General features: G+C 36.4%; 1 protein-coding gene across 2 annotated transcripts in view; it reads right to left on the reverse strand.

Moving 5' to 3' along the window:
* Window positions 1-17,371, reverse strand: part of PCLO (piccolo presynaptic cytomatrix protein) — a 389,747-nt gene that overhangs the window by 359,550 nt on the left and 12,826 nt on the right. For both annotated transcript variants that reach the window (XM_038562845.1, XM_038562846.1), the window contains exon 3: window positions 1,966-3,369. In XM_038562845.1, the coding sequence (XP_038418773.1) occupies window positions 1,966-3,369 (1,404 nt within the window). The remainder of the gene's footprint in view (window positions 1-1,965; window positions 3,370-17,371) is intronic.

The raw sequence follows: 17,371 nt of genomic DNA on the forward strand, positions 1-17,371 counted from the left end.
ACCCAGGACTCGATCCTGGGACTCCAGGATCGCGCCCTGGACCAAAGGCAGGCGCCAAACCGCTGAGCCACCCAGGGATCCCCCAAAATCAAATAAATTACCACACAGCAGAATATTCTGAATAGTAAGTCTAAATACCACCGATCATATTTAAAATAGGACTTCACCTAAACCACCTAAATTCTTGAGACCCCTTATATTTTCAAACTATTGAAATTTCGTACATACAGCCTAGGTAATTCAGTGCCTTATTCAAAACACCTCCTTTCCAAATTAACCATCCTCCTCCCCCAAATAAAATTTTACCAACACAAAGAAAACCAAAGATTGTCCTAAAGAGTTCAGTCTTTCTTCCCAAGGGCTCTCATTTCATACCTCCAAACACTGACTAGATTCCCATAATCACTATGGTCCAAATATATACATATACATATGTACACATACTCACAAAGCCCTCCCTCCGCATCACACCTTTTTTCAGTGTGCCCTAAATACATTTTAAATGTAGACATTATGTTTTGTTTTCAGTGTTGCACTATGTTGACACCATAGGCTCCTCATTAAAGGGTACAATTTTTTAAGTCTATGAAATAAATACAATTGTATTGGTAAAACCAAAATTTTCTGCTTCATGAATACAAAACCAAAAACAACTCTTCTAAATATATGGGAGAAATTTAAGGTTTGCTTTTTGTTTTGCTTTTGCATTGAATCCAAGCCACTGTAAGTAATAATTATAGTTGTTACCACTCATGAAATGCTGAGGGAAACCAAATTTTATCTGCCTTTAAAACGGATCTTAGTTAACTCTATTCATCACAGATAAAGAGGATAAAAATCTGCTTAAGTCTGTAAAAATAGCACTTTCACATGGTGATAATTATGTCAAAGCAACCTAATGCCTTTTAAAAGTAAAAAAATAAAAATTATATATGGTTTTGTCCTTAAAAAGATTAACTCAAAACCACACCCGGAATCGCTAAAGCTTCTTCTGTATAGTTACTAAAATCTGTTCAATTTTTCCATTCCAATGAATTACAAAATCAAAGAGAGTGCAATAAAGTAATCCTTAAGTATTTCTGATTTGTCTAAAAACAATGAACAATCAGTTAAAATTCAATCCCATGTTTATTAAGCATCTAAGACAGCAACAATCATTTAACCCCCCAGGTTTCCAAGATCCAAATATTCTAACGGCCCCTAACAGATTACTAATGTTTACAGATTCATTCTTTTATAACACTATTAGGTAGAAATTTGCCCATCTGCATTTTGGTCATTTACAGTGTGGAGAAAATGTCTCAGTGTCCTATTAAAAAAAAATTAAATTAAAAAACACAGTTCCTTGACATTAGTCACTGAAACCCATGTATCTGATTTGTTGTGTACTTTTTGGGGGGTTCTTTGCACATTCTTATTGAAGTACAGATAACAGCTCAAAGAGAATTATAAGAAGTCTAGACATAATAAGTTTGAACCAGTATTTTCTAGGAGGTAATGTTATTAACTTATACTAATTTTTGTAAAATAACAGAGCTCTTGTTGTTTATGGATCGGCAAGCAACCAGAACTTTCTCTAAGACAGTAGAGGCAGGAAGGTTGAAGATAATGGGAACCATAAATTACAACTCCTACTTGGCGTAAGTGAAAATCAGATAGTACTCCAAAGCTACAAGTCTTTAATTCACAAAGGACTGGGATAATTGTTATTTTAAATTGTCAGTTTATTTCATATTCTTAATTCTGGTGCATAACCCAGAAAAACAAAGTATATGAACTTCTAGTAAGAAATGAAGCCTGTAATAAGTAATTGAAACTTTTACTATGCCACCAATATTGATACGCCTTCTTTGCTAAACATGGGTTTGTTTGGGGGAGGTTTTTTGGCTCAGAAACTCAGCTACCAAAATATTTCCACATAAACATGATATATTTACATCCATAAGTAATATATAAATTGCTTACCTGAGTCAAGTGTGGCGTAGGGTTAAATCCACAGAGATTACACACTTGATTCTTGCATTCAGTGCAAGTATTGAAGTTAGGGGGATCCTTAGAACCTATGTTGAGTTCAGTTTTGCAGAGAGGACAAGTTGATTCTGGTTTGGAGGCTTCCTCCAATTTGGGGGCAAGGACAGCCTTTTGAGGCTCAGCTGCTGAAGATTTGCTATCCTGGACAGGCAGAGGCTTCTTTTCTGTTTCTGTTCTTTTTACAGTTGGAACTTGTTCAGCTTTGGGCTCTAATTTTTCAGCCACTGGAGCTTTTGTTTCTTTTTTCACAGGTATAACCTTTGCAGGCGCTGGGGGCACCTGGCCTGTGGATTTGGGTGGCCCCTGAGGAGGTGGCTGCGAAGGGGGAGGGCCTTGCTTTGCTGGGGCCCCAGGCCCACTCTGAGACTGGGCCCCAGGCTGGCCTGCTGTAGAGATTAAATTTGATGCCTGGCTGAAGATTGAAGCTCCAAACCCAAAGAGTTTTCCAGTCACGGTTTCTTGAGGCGTCGTGGGCTGTGATTTGGGGGCATCCGTAATACTTCCCAGATTCAGACTGAAGCGTCTCGACTGCTCCTGAGGCTTTGGGGGCTGTTGAGATGTGGGGGCAGTTTGGCCAGTGGTAGGTCGTGGGCCTGGGGGTGGAGGTGACCCTTTTGGCATTGGCTTGGCATCTGGCTTAGGACTCATTTTGGTTTGTGCTTTCTTGGGTTCTTCCCTCTTTTGAACAGGATCCACTTGTTTTTGACTTTTGCTCTCTGAACTAGGCCCAGGATGTGAAATAATTTTTGAATCTGATGCAGGTCGGGGTATGACTTTAGAATCGACTGGGGTGACTTTTTCTCCTGTTGGTGGAAAACTCTGCGACGGTTTGGCAGTGTCTGTTTTTAGAGGAGGGGCTGTTATCTCTTGATCCTCTGACTGCACTCTAGAGCTTGGAGTATCAGGCTTTGCTGCTATTAATGCTGAAGACACAACGTCTGTGGCTGGTTTTACCGTCTTGGGCTGCTTTGGTTTATCCTCAGCCGTGGAGACCTTGGCCTGCTCCGATGGGACCAAAGGCTCTTTGGGAGGGGCTGGCTTGGATGAGGACTCTGCCACAGGAGGGTGCTTGGCCACAAGTGGGGGAGAACCGTGAATGGTTGGTTGTTTCACTAGGGGTGGGGGCTTCTTAGACTCAGGTGCCTTTGAGATATCCGGTTTGGGTATAGGATCCTTCTTTGGAGAACTCTGCTGTGGCTGTGGGGATGGTTTGCTCACAGCTGATGCAGGAGTAACAGGGGCAGTCTTCGGTTTGGGCTGAGGTGATGATGGACCTGGAGCCAGATCTCCTCCTAGAGCTCTTTTCATCTGACAGTTTAAACAGAGCCACTCTTTTATCTAGAAATAATTATAAAATAATGGTCAGAGACAGTAACAATATAAAGACACAAAAACATTTTTAAAAACACATGGTATCATTTGAAACTATGTTACTCATCATCTATATATATATTTTTAAAGATTTTATTTATTTATTCATGAGAGACACACAGAGAGAGAGCAGAGACACAGGCAGAGGGAGAAGCAGGCTCCATGCAGGGAGCCCGATGTGGGACTCGATCCCAGGTCTCCAGGATCACGCCCTGGGCTGAAGACGGCGCTAAACCACTGAGCCACCTGGGCTGCTCTCATCATCTATATTTTAATAGATCAACTTATTTTCCTTAATTTGTATCAAAAATTTTATAATGTTAATGACACTTAAATATAATTACTGAATCTCAGAGACTTAATAAGCACTCTATATTTTAAGGAAAATAAAAAAGTAAAAATAAACATACTTGTATTTTTTTCTAGTGTTAATTTTGTTATTCTTTGCCTTTGATTTACTGAAAGTTTGTACCCCCATAAATAGGAAACATTGTATCATTAAAAAGATGAGCTATAACATATTAGATTCCATAAATTAGTTTCATTAGATATTTTCTCTATTGATGGTTCATAAATAGTTTTTAGGTATACAACCTGGTATAATGCCTGTTAAATTTTTAACACATTGCTAAATTTCTTAAATTAGCAGAGCATTACTTTCCCCTCCGAGGCAACATAATCAAATGTGGTAAAACAAAAATTGTTAACCACACTGGGTAAGAAAGAGAACATTCTCTGTTAAGAAAATTAAAAAAAAAAAAAAAAGGGCACGTCTTCAAATTATCATAAATAATACCATGATTTAACAGAGGAAATATTCTTCCTTATAATTTTATGGATATACTAGAAAGAGCAATATAAGTAAACAGTACACTTATTCAGCTGGTGAGATATGTATAGATGTGAGATATATATCACATATATAAACATAGGTATACAATTAAATGCCTGCTGGTTTCTTACTGCATCAATTATAAAAAGGAGATACTGAATTTGATACTTGAGATCATAATTTAAAAGTATCTATGTTTAACATTTACCTTTTTAATTCCAAAATAATATACAATTATACAAAATTTTCAATATTTCCAAAGTAATTTAGAATGTCAAATTCTACATGATCCACTCTTCTCCCCTCAAAGTAACAATGATATCAGTTTAGCACAGAGGTTCTATGTACAGAAGTCTGTATAGCGAAAAACGAAATATGTGGAACAGAGGTATGAGAACAGTTTTCCATGGTACAAAAGTATGAAGTGTTAGGCTGGCAAAAAACATGCTCCTTACTTGCAAACAATTTCCTTCTGAAAAGAACTGAATTAACCTTTCCTAAACTCTTAAAAACTTCTGCCATTTAACAGTTTACATTGTTAAACCTTTTTGGTAAGAAAAAATAAAAACCTTACTGAATCTTTTTCTTAATCATTAAAATGGCTTTAAAATAAAAAAGCACACTGAATCATTTAAACGCATGCACCGGTATAAAACGGCTTGTTTTGCAATATCATGGAAAGCAAACTTTTGTTTGGAGAAAGTTAAAGAGATGGTCAATTCTAACAAGATGTAGTTCTGCTTAAAAATGTGAAACATTAAAAACAGAGCTACCATACGACCCGGCAATTGCACTGCTGGGGATTTACCCCAAAGATACAGATGCAGTGAAACACCGGGACACCTGCACCCTGATGTTCACAGCAGCAATGTCCACAACAGCCAAACTGTGGGAGGAGCCTGGGTGTCCATTGACAGATGAGCAGATAGAGAAGATGTGGTCTATGTATACACTGGGATATTCCTCAGCCCTCAGAAACAACGAATCCCCACCATTTGCTTCGACGTGGAAAGAACTGGAGGGCGTGATGCTGAGTGAAGTAGGTCAATCGGGGAAGGACAAGCATATGGTTTCACTCATACGGGAAATATAAGAACTAGTGAAAGGGATTATAGGGCAAAGGAGAGAAAATGAGTGGGAAATATCAGAGAGGGAGACAAACCATGAGAGACTCCTAACTCTGGGAAACAAACAAAGGGTAGTAGAAGGGGAGGTAGACAGGGGGATAGGGTGACTGAGTGATGGGCACTGAGGGTGTATTTGATGGGATGAGCCCTGGGTGTTACGCTATATGTTGGTAAATCAAACTTCAATAAAAACAAAAAAAGAAAAAAAATAAAATAAAATAAAAACAAATAAAAAGTACTTGGGTGTTTAATACATTTCTTTCCAGTATAAGGGCTGAGTATCTATGCACTTTTAATATTCTTATCTTTACTTTTCTGTATGCTTAAAGCATTTCACAAAATAAATTTTTGTACATATAAATATTTGAATCCCAAAACACAAGCAAATGCTACTTATGCAAGCACCATGACAAAAAGTAAGATGGAACCTTTCACTCCACTTTACCTGCTTCTTGAGGAACAGAAATTCCTCCATAAGTCTCCAACTACCTACTCAATCATCTCCCCTCCTGTCAATGTAACTTCTGCTGTTCTACTATTCATTTTTTCTCATTTGTCTTTTTCCACAGCCTTAAATGGTACCATAATAGCTCATAATCATGCAGCCAGACAAAAGAAAATATAATTAAAAACATAATTCTTTACCTAGGCTCTGTCACTGATTTTTTTTCCTATAAAACATTGTGAGATATGCATCTACATTAACCACATTAAATTATAAACTCCTAAGGTTAGTGACCTGCATACATTATAGTTAATTGCTTTTAATCTTTTTGACAAGTGTTATAACCAAAACAGATGCAAAATTCATTCACCTATTTCTTTTTCATTTTTCTTTTTAAGTAAGCTCTACACCCAACATGGGGCTTGAACTCACAACTCAAGATCAAGTCTCATGCTCCGCTGACTGAGCAGCCAAGCACCCCCACCTGCTCATTTCTTTTTTTTTTTTTTAAGGTTTTATTTATTTTAGAGAAAGAGAGCGCGCATGTGGAAGGGAGAGGTAAAGGGAGAGGGAGAGAGAGAATCTTAAGCAGACTCCCCACTGAGCACAGAGCGGATGCAGAGCTCAATCTCATGACTCTGAGGTCATGACCTGAGCTGAAATCAAGAGTCTAACACTTAAGGGACTGAGCCACCCAGGGACCCGAGCCAACCTATTCATTTCTTTATTCAAGTATTTATAGAACAACTTCTACTTGGCACATAGCACTGAATAAAAGAGATAAATCTCCATCCTCCTGGAGACTACATCATAGTAGAGAAGTCAGACAAGAAACAGGTTAACATACAGCTTCAAGGTTATTACAGATACATAGTAAGAATCTGATACTACTGTGGTGACTACTTTTTTCCTTTCTTCCTGCTAGGAAACTTCCTTCCATGCTCCCTCCTGAATACTTCCTTGGATTCATTTGGTTTTCTCAGTAAAATTGTAAGTCTCTCTGCAATGTGAACTTTGGAGCTTCATGCGTAGCTAGCTGTTAGGCTTTCACTGCACTCTCAACACTGTAAAATTAGAACGCTACCACAGCATATCAAATGCATGATTTACACTAACACTGGGAAACACATTCTGTACTGCCTTTGTTCCAAAATCCAATGTCTCCTTGTGGTTTATAAATATATATGACTCTTGTTTCCACATAAAGACACAAGGGAGAGTTAGGAAGAGAGGTGGATATCACAAGTCACTGCCTCCTCATAGAGGAGAATCCTGCTTTTCTCTTCATTCTTTTTTGAACAAACTCCACTGCTCCATCTTTTTTGTCCTTTTAATGACCACATTTTCTTCATTTTGATAAACAACACATAAAAGACATTTTGATCCCTCAATGTTCCTCCTCCCTGCTAGAACACAGGTTAAAATCACTGTAGCGATCACAATATGAAAAGCTTTTTATCCTCTTAGGAATTTTTAGAAAGAGCCTCCTTTATATTTAATTCTACTGGCCAAATCCACTGAAACTAGAAATGATTTTTTCTCAGCGCTTAACAATCTAGCACTGAAAACAGAAGCATTTCCAATTCCCTGATTCAAGTGGGAAAATAAAAACAAAAGCAAACTTCCCATACACTGAGAAAATGAGAATCCACAAGCCGCCCCCAACATCAGGAACCACCTTGTACTTTACCGTGGACCGTGCCTTCCACAATTCTGCGCAGGCATCTAACGGGTAGGCAGTAACAGTGCCTTCTCCTTCTCAGTCATCGGAGTCAGAAATGCTGTGTTATTTTCACTGCATTCTCAGTGACTCCACAAGGGTGTCTGTTTGCTTGTGAAAGGTAGTTTCCCATTCATCTTTTCACATTTCCAAAGCCAAAGTCCCTCACTTGTCCAGATACTTTACACCCTCACAAAAGGGTAACTGTGTCAAACAACCAACCACAGAAGGGGTGGACTCCAACTACTTCCTCTCATACCTTTAACTATGCCTCTTCCAGAATTGTGAAATGAAGTTAATATTTTGCAAGAACTTCAAAATATATAATTTTGAAATATACAATGCAACCACTTCCATCATTCTTCTATTTCCTGGTCTATATCCCCCAAAAGATGGTGAGGACTTACTGGTAGTAGTCTTTTCACTGACACCCTGGGGTCTAACTAATCCTTTAAGTGTGACATGCCCACAGTTTTTGAGCTGGTTTAGATTAAATAAATTAACTCAAAATGTTTGTGCTCTTCAAGCTACAGCCTTCCTGTGTTTACTCTACTAATTGCCATTGTTTACACAGTTTGTAGGACATATTTCTCCCTTCATTTTCTGGTTGCATGCCATTCTCCCTAGAACTCTATACCTCTGGCGATGGACAACCTCTCCTCATTATGAGTCAAATTGAGTCTCTCATAATCACCATACCTGCTAAACAGACATATTTTCCCTGCCTAGAGGCAATTACTGCCTCATTTCACTTCCAAAATTAAACACTTATTTCTGAGGAGAAATGAACCTGAATTTATTACCATCACTGCCTCAGACACTTGCTGCCAGTTCCATTTGGTATCCATGTCTATTATACACTTGGTTCTCCTATTTCTACATGATTGGGTCTTCATTCTACCCTTACCATGAACAAGGATCTTAGATTTTAGTCCTTATCATTTCTTCATCATGCCACAGGAGTCAAACGATATCCAAGGACAAGGCTGATTCACAGAAGCCTTCCACCAATATTTCATAAACAACCTCCCATAACTAGCACTTAATTGGGGCATCTGTTATAAGTGCACTTATTAGAGTGCCTGGGTCATAACTAGCACTTTTTACAGCACCTGGGTAGCTCAATCAGTTAAGCATTTGCCTTTGGCTCAGGTCATGATCCCAGGGTCTTAGGATCTAGCCCCACATTAGGCTCCCTGTGCAGCTGTGTCCCCCTCCCCGCCTCCACTCATATACTCTTTCCCTCATGCACACACATGCTCTTTCTCTCAAATAAATTAAAAAAAAAAAAAATTTAAATAACTAGCACTTATTCCCTAACATTACACTATAATCATCCGCATCCACCTGATAAATGATGGGCAAAATGCAAGAAACAACACCAGGTAAGCCCACAACCATATCAACGTGTCCAGGAAGAAGTCTTATCTTCTATATATAAACATTGAAATGAAAGAATCCAACTTTATTAGAAAAATGTCATGCTTCACCTATTCCTAAATTCTTGAGTTGATATAAGAAAAGGAAAAATAGTTATCTTTTGTTTTCCCCACTCATAGTCTTACCTACAAAAAGTGCATAAATGGAATTCAAGTTTTGGAGACACAATTGTTTTAATGAGCTACTCTAATTAAATAAGTTCTTTGGAAAGGAGCAAAAGAAATACATAAAGTTGTTCATTCACTGTTCTAATTTAATATGCTACATAAAAGGGGTAAGAGACTGGTCAGCCAGGACTTTTGCTCCTTCTGAGGTCACTGTGTATTCTAATGCAGACCTGTAATATAATTACTATCGCACACTTCCCTGCTTATCCGATCCTCTGGGTTCCACTTTGTTGAACCTTTCTTATTTATCAGAGCTATGATATATAGTTAGACAAATTCATTAGCTAAGGATTTTGAGGGATAATCATAAATATGTTATTTAGATGTTTCAAGAGGTACCACTTAAGGTTGTGAACTTCACATAGTTTAATTAATGTTGCCACTTTCAAAAACAGTTGTTCAAACTTTTGATTGGTTACTACTAATCAGTGTCTTCAGTAATAATTTAAGATAACTCAATACATCTAAGCATTGAGGTGAGTTGGCAAATGTTAGGGTTCTAGAATTAAAGTATATTCTTGCTCAGAACTGTTATTAATCTATTTAGCTTCAGAACAGAATGGAAATTTCTCCCAAAAGAGTCCAGAAGGCCTAATGACTAACATCCACTATTCAATGTACTCCAAACTGAAAATTTTAAATATAAAATTTACATAAGATTTATAATGGAGAGATGCTTGGGTGGCTCAGGGGTTGAGCGTCTGCCTTCAGCTCAGGTCGTGATCCCCAGGTCCTGGGATCGAGGCCCACATCAGGCTCCCCATAGGGAGCCTGCTTCTCCCTCTGCCTATGTCTCTGCCTCTCTCCTGTGTCTCTCATGAATAAATATTTTTTGAAAAGATTTATAATGGAATCTCTGCTCAACATAGCATAGTGTTTGGAATAATGGAACATTAAAAGAATAACACAATATTAGGAATTTATATTTGCTGATGTTCATACCATTCACATTAGCTGTTAAATAGATTTTCTTCAGTCATGCTTTCATCCTGTCCCAATACAATAAAACTTGGTGGGTTCTTTTTAAAAAAAAAAAAAAAAGATTTATTTATTTATTCATGAGAGACACAGAGAAAGAGAGGCAGAGATGCAGGCAGAGGGAGCCCAATGCAGGACTTGATCCCGGACCCTGGGATCACAACCTGAGCCGAAGGCAGACACTCAACCACTGAGCCACCCAGGTGTCCCAGAACCTGGTGGGTTCTTAACTTCTGAAAGCATAACAACTAAACTTTTCTGAAGACTATGACATCAACCTGTACCATTTACTCCATCATGGCAGTATCCTCATTATCCCTCACGTTGGTCATGACACACAGCCCAATGTGCATTCCTCCTCTATTTACCTGAATGCTACCCATCTTTAGGATGCACATTGAATTTTCTCCTTTACCACTTAATATTCCAAGGTCTGCCCTTTCTCAACTCTTCCTACCATAGTCTGAACCACAGTACTTAGACTCAGATAGTGCTTCGTATTTTTTTCCAATGATTTCTTCTTCCCTCCTCTCCTCACATGGACTCAAAAGAAGTGACCACTTCTCATGAATTATTCTCAGCTTTTCCCCTATTTTTCATCAAATTATCTTCAAATATTTACTGAATATGCTATTCATGTTTTACATTATTTTGAATGCCATAGAAAATATAATCATATAACATGCATTATATAATAACATAATGTATCCTATTATAAAGAGGACACCAAGCTATCACTTGTAAACAGATTATGTGTTCTGCTCTTCAAGGATTGCCCAAGCCACATGACCTCCTCCACAGAGGCAGTTACTCAGTTTGGCTACAGATGGCTCACTGTGGTTGACATCTTTAGCTATGCATATTAATGCACAATTTATTTTGGCTAAAAACAGGACATTAGCATTCCTCAGAACTGTGATGACATGCTTAGCAACTTGGTACAACAATTTTATTTAAAACAATCCACCCAGAAGTTGGATGGATATGTCCTCTCTTAAAGTGTGTGGATTATAATTTCTGCAGCATAATTCACCAACCATTAACAAACCTCATAAAATGTACACTAAACACAAACTTTTTCCTTCTTAAAGCATAATAATATTCACCAAGTACTAGCAATAACATGTGTAAATCCTCAAAAAATAGGATCAAATGATAAAACCATAGTTTGATATTTGTCAAGGCAGTCCAAAACCAGAAAACTGCTTTCATCAAAGCAAAACTTTAAAAAATAATTACTGCAAAAACACAGACATGAAAATATATTTGTACTCTAGTACAGCCATACAAAGAGAGAAGGATCCCAAATCAATAAACTGAATTTACATATGCTATGCATTAACACTTCTGAACTGCCTCTCATATGGCAAATTTCAACTTTTATACCTTGAATGATTAACACACACCTTGAGCTGTCACATACTCTTGTAGCCTGTGATCTAATAGTTCCAATTAGGCTGTGTTTGCAAATAGCTTACTGAATTGCCCTCTTATTTCATTTAAAAATTAAAGAAATAAATCCATTAGTAAAAACCAAAGGTCACCTAAACTTTATGAACTCATTACATACGCTGGAAGCTATGAATTTTTATTTCAATCAGATGCTCACTGGAATTAAGATAATCACCTATATATTGAGTTGGAAAGGAAAAAAATACTTTTTAAAAATAAATATGAAATGCTTTAAGTATATTAAATCTTGTGTACAAACAACAAAATTTCATAAGGATTTTAGCCTCTTGTAGCTTTCTATGAATGGAAGCCACTTATAATTTACTCATATTTTACAGTTATACATATGCACATTTTCAAGAATGTAAGGCAAATTGGATTTTAAAATTATACTTAATCACCTTTACATTACTTTCCATTTTTTTCATAGATCCTATCCACATTTTTCATTACCATTTATTTCCTTCCAATCATTTTTTAATCCTTCCTCTGTCAAGTTTAAAAACATATAAATCTACACATTAAAATTTTTCCCAACTTTTACAATCACAGAATTCCCAATGACATGTTCACATAATAAAGCCTGCCACTCACTTCTTTTGTTTTATGTAAGTATAAATCTGCTCCTAACAGGTGCTCCATGAATTTTACTGAAAACTCTGACTTTACTGAACAAATGACAGATATGCCATATTTCTATCACAATGTTTTATAATCAATTTTTTAAATCTTTATTTTTAATTAGAGAAAAAAAAAGACAACGTGGTTTATTGTTTTATATTCAAAGGAGACCAGATCTCATCTACATAAATTTTATTATATTCTGTTTTACAAACAAGATCTCATCTTCATTTGCTAAATTATTCTCTCTCCTTTTGGACTCTGAGTTCTATTCCTGACAGTAAACAAAGTTATCAACTTCATCATCTATATTTTCAAAATCTAACAGAGTGGCTAGCTCAGAGTAGAAGTTCAGAGTTTTCCTAAGGAACAAAAAAGAACCCAGCAATATAACACTCTTGTTTGAGCAATATTGAGTAGGAAAGGTATAAAGCCAGTGTTCTTGGACCTTCGTTTAATTTACACTAAATTTCAAAACTAAACTCTTGCCAAGAAAGTTAATTTTTTTAACTTTAAGAATATGTGAAATTTACAAACACACACACACACACACACACACACTTTCTTTAACCTAAAAATTTAAGAAATGGCCTATTTAAAGACAACATGATCTCCCATTTAAAAAAAAAAAAGATGCTAAATTTGGAGTCAGCAGATCTAGCATCCTATATGAGATTCATTGCTCAGTAATTTTGTGACCTGGAGTCACCTAAAGTCCCTAATTTCAGTTTTCTCACTGACAAATGGAATTAGCAATGATGGCACTATCCCTACTTGCCTATCATAATTTTTATAAAGATGAAAAATAATGTTTATATACTACTTTCAATTTCAAAGCACTTGCACTGCCAAATAGGATTTTTACTTTATGAATAGTTTTATATCATAAATAAGAAAACTGAATATTTAGAAAAATAGAGTGATCTCAAAAGAAATTGTGAAAGGGATTATAAAGGAAAGGCGGGGAACTGAGTGGGAAAAATTAGAGAGGGAGACAAACCATGAGAGATTCCTAACTCTGGGAAACAAAAAAAGGGTAGTGGAAGGGGAGGTGGGCATGGGGTTGGGGTAACTGGGTGACAGGCACTAAGGGGGGGCACTTGATAGGATGAGCACTGGGTGGTATACTATATTTGGCAAATCAAACTTCAATAAAAACAAATGAAAAAAATAATATTTTTTAAAAAAAAGAAAGAAAAATAGAGCAATCAGACCAAATCACAAGTAAGTAGCTGAGCTAGGGTTCATATTCACATTTCCTAATCTAAAATCCCACTTTATTTCCACTTTTCCAAAGGGCCATCTGATGATTAACTTATAAAGAAACATCGGAGATTTCAAATTGCTTTACAACATGAATTTTTATTTCCTTACTCTCTTTACTCATCTTTTTTTTTTCTTTACTCGTCTTTAAAATGTGGATACCACCTCATAAAAGAGCATGAAATGACAAAATGAATATAGAGGGCCTACTGCAGTCTGAAATGCATAGTGTTCAAACTAAGATCTCTCCTTTCTGTGACCAAAGATCAATCTCTTTTACTGAAGAAAAAAGGCAAGAAACACTTGTAGAAAAGTAGTTGCTTCCTTATCAGAGGTAACTAGAACTACTTCAAAGTAAATTCATAGGAATATCAGCAAGAGTATACACCCTAGATCTGATGCCTTATTGATGAACTTGATATTGGCATTTTTAAGGAAAAAAATTATACTTCTAATAGATTATTTACATTTTTGTCTTTAATGTATTATCTTTGACATATCTGTAAGTAAAAGCTTACTTTTATCTACGCTAATTAAGATATGGAATAGGAGTGAATGTTAGATGTTTTCTCAAGAGATGTGAACAATAAGCACGTTCACTCATCACTGTATTGAGTTTACTGATCCAGTAAATGATTTTGTTTAGGTGCAGGTATCTGCTTTCACAGCAGAACATCTGTCCTTACCCAGCTACATACATCATCATACTGGTTGCAATAATATGAACAGCCTTAGTAGATATTTTAAAAGTTGGATATGCAGAAAGTCACCTGAAACATTTAGTCATTTAAAAGCTGAAAGTGAAAAAAAAAAAAAGCAGCTTTGGTTCTAATGACTAAACTAATACATAGAGAACATAGAGAACATATATTTTATATGTTCAGAAACATATAAAATAACGAAGTAACGAAGGTCCAAGAACACTGGCTTTATACCTTTCCTACTCAATATTGCTCAATATGTTATACAGGGAACATCCAAGTCATGAGAAAAATGTTGCAAACTGGATGTTGTCGAAAATGAAAGCTAAATAAATATGGTGTTTCTAAACATATTTAAGTAAGATTTTTTTAAATGAGTATTTCTATTCCTTCAAATTCATCAGAAAACTATTTTAAGTGAAAATAAATTAATTTTGTTATAGTCAGGGTATTCTTATTTAAATATTATTAATGATACCATATGGATTATCAGAGAATAATCTGAAAAAAAAGTCCTTTATCTTTGGACTATAAGAACATTATATTTAGAATCAAGAGACTATTTCTCTGCACTGGATTCATATAAAAACTGTCAGTTAAAGCACACATGATAGTGACAAAGGACGTATTAAAACTAACCAAATTAGGGATGCCTGGGTGGCTAAGCAGTTGAGCGTCTGCCTTCAGCTCAGGGCGTGATCCTGGAGTCCCGGGATCGAGTCCCATATTGGGCTCCCTGCATGGAGCCTGCTTCTCCCTCTGTCTGTGTCTCTGCCTCTCTCTCTCTCTCTCTCTCTCTCTCTAGAATAAATAAAATCTTTTAAAAGAAAAACTAATCAAATTTGTCATCATAGGCATAAAGGCATTTCAAATCATCATTGTTTTTTAAAACCAAAAATTCTCGTCATGTCAAAAAGTAGAATGCCAAGGCTAAAGGTATAAAAATCAAGAATCTAAATCCTTTATTCATTCTATCACAAAACTGTTCAACCAAAAGAAAAAAAAAATGTTCAACCAATCACTTGATGGAGAATTTTTTAATTACTTAAATGTTAATTATAACATAAATTTACAAGCTTAAAAAAAATGGTGCAAAACGGTACATTAAAGGTAAAATCTTCTCTACCAAGCCTTACTTTCCTCAATCAACCAGTGTGAAGTTTTGCTTTGAATTTTCCTAGAGGTTGCCAGTATAGTATCAAGTTTCAATTTATAAATTTAAAATATTACGTTTTTTCAGCCTACTATAAAAGCTTCAATGTTTCAAGACCACCTTACATTACCACTACTTTAGGACTGTCTTAGGCCATAGCCAAGAAATATTTAATGCATATCTTAGCATGCAATAAAATATATATACACATATACCTATAGAGAGGTAATACCTTGTATGCATTCTTTCACGTGTTAGAACATTCTTAAGCTGCCCTCATACTCTCTCCTGATATCTTGTCTAGGTACAAAATTCATCTTATCATCATATCTGGAAATTTAAAGAAATCACTCCCTAACTACCGTCTTCTGTGTTGATAATGAGTATGGTAGCTGTTTGATTTCTCATCTTTTCGTAGATGGTAGTATTTTTCTCTGTTGAAGTCTTTTAGGTTTTCTTCTCATCTTTGGAAATCTGGTATTTCCTCAGGATGTACCTATCAGTTATTTGATTCATCTTGCATGGTCAGTGGTAGACTTGTACAATCTGAAGACTTCAATCTTTCTTTACTTCAGAGAAATGTTTTTCTAGAGCTTATCTCTATCATCTTGATTCTTTCTTTCTGGAGCTCCTACTAGAGCTCTTAGGTATACTCTTCATGATTTTTAATATTTCTTTTAGATCCCCAGAGCTCCCAGAGTTATAAATAACTACCTCCCTGAAATGTCTACAACTCCATGGGCAGGTATCCAGAAAGTGCCCCCATATAGGAGATAAAATTCCCTTGTGCTCACTTTGGCAGCACATATACTAAAATAGGAGATAAAATGCCCCTTTCTCAGCCTCCACATCACCAAAGAAAGTAGAAAAGAGGAAAATCTCAGAATTTTACACATTTCTGGGTGCATTCTCATCCTTTTCTTCCTTAATCACTCCCAAACGCAAGCTTTATTTAGGACTATATACACAAATTAGATCTGTAGTCACCAGTAAACATTCCAGATTCTCAAGTTATCCATAATTCCCAGACCCTAATCCCTCAATGGAAGGAAAACCTACCAAATGATCCCCTCCCCTCATGATCCATGCTCTGACCTTCTGCTACATCATTTCTCTCCATAACATTTATTACCAGCTATCACACTATATGTTTTATTTGTCCCTCTTAACAGACCACACATTCCACAAGGGGAGAATTTCTGTCTACTTTGTTCACTCTTATATGCCCAGAGTCTAGAATGGTGTCTGAAATACAGTAAGTAGTTGAGTAATTTTTTTATTTGTCTTAATTTAGTTCTTAGTATGGAAAAATCCTGGGTCTTTTCCTGACCATCAAGCGGACCCACTGAAATTTGAATATGGTAATTATTTATGAAATATCCTTTTCAATATTTCTCAAGAATAAGAAAAATTTTTGTAAGTTCTTTATATTCCCTGAATGAGTTCTTTCCTATTAGGTCAGGTGTTTCTGTTGTTGTTTTATTTTTCAGTAGGTCACCTGCATCCTTCATGTGGGATTATTGCTTAAAATGTCAAGTGTGTCTCTCAAACCAGTCATTTATGGTGAATGTCTCCATAGCTTACTAGATAACCAACAAAGGTTCTTCTGTGTTTGTAGACATTCTGCTTCTCCATTAGTCCTCTCCTTTGAATGAGAGATGGGACGGCAGAGGGTCAGTGTCCAAGTTCAGGACAGCTTTCCAGGACAGTAAGAGATCAGTGAAGTTGACACACAGTTGAACAATGTTTTGTTTTCTCCTTTCAATCACTCTCTTGTGTGAGAAGGGCATTACTTCTAATCCTCTTTCAAAGGCCCTAGTTTTCTCATGAGGGGCCAATAGGCAGCTCATCCTGTCACCTGGAGAATGCTTTAGCTTTCGCTAGAGGGAAAGAAAAATCAAGCCTCTCCCCACCCACCATCTTCCCACTGGAGATTAGAAAATAGTCAATTAGTTGTACTGATTCCTACTCCAGTTCTTTAATCTGTAGTTTGATCACTACCCACAACCCATGACTGATTTCTGGATTTGTTCATTCCTAGCTTAGAGCTCACAGAGATCCCCTGAGGAA

This window comes from Canis lupus, chromosome 18 (assembly GCF_011100685.1).
Source record: "Canis lupus familiaris isolate Mischka breed German Shepherd chromosome 18, alternate assembly UU_Cfam_GSD_1.0, whole genome shotgun sequence".
In the NCBI taxonomy this organism is placed as follows: domain Eukaryota; kingdom Metazoa; phylum Chordata; class Mammalia; order Carnivora; family Canidae; genus Canis; species Canis lupus.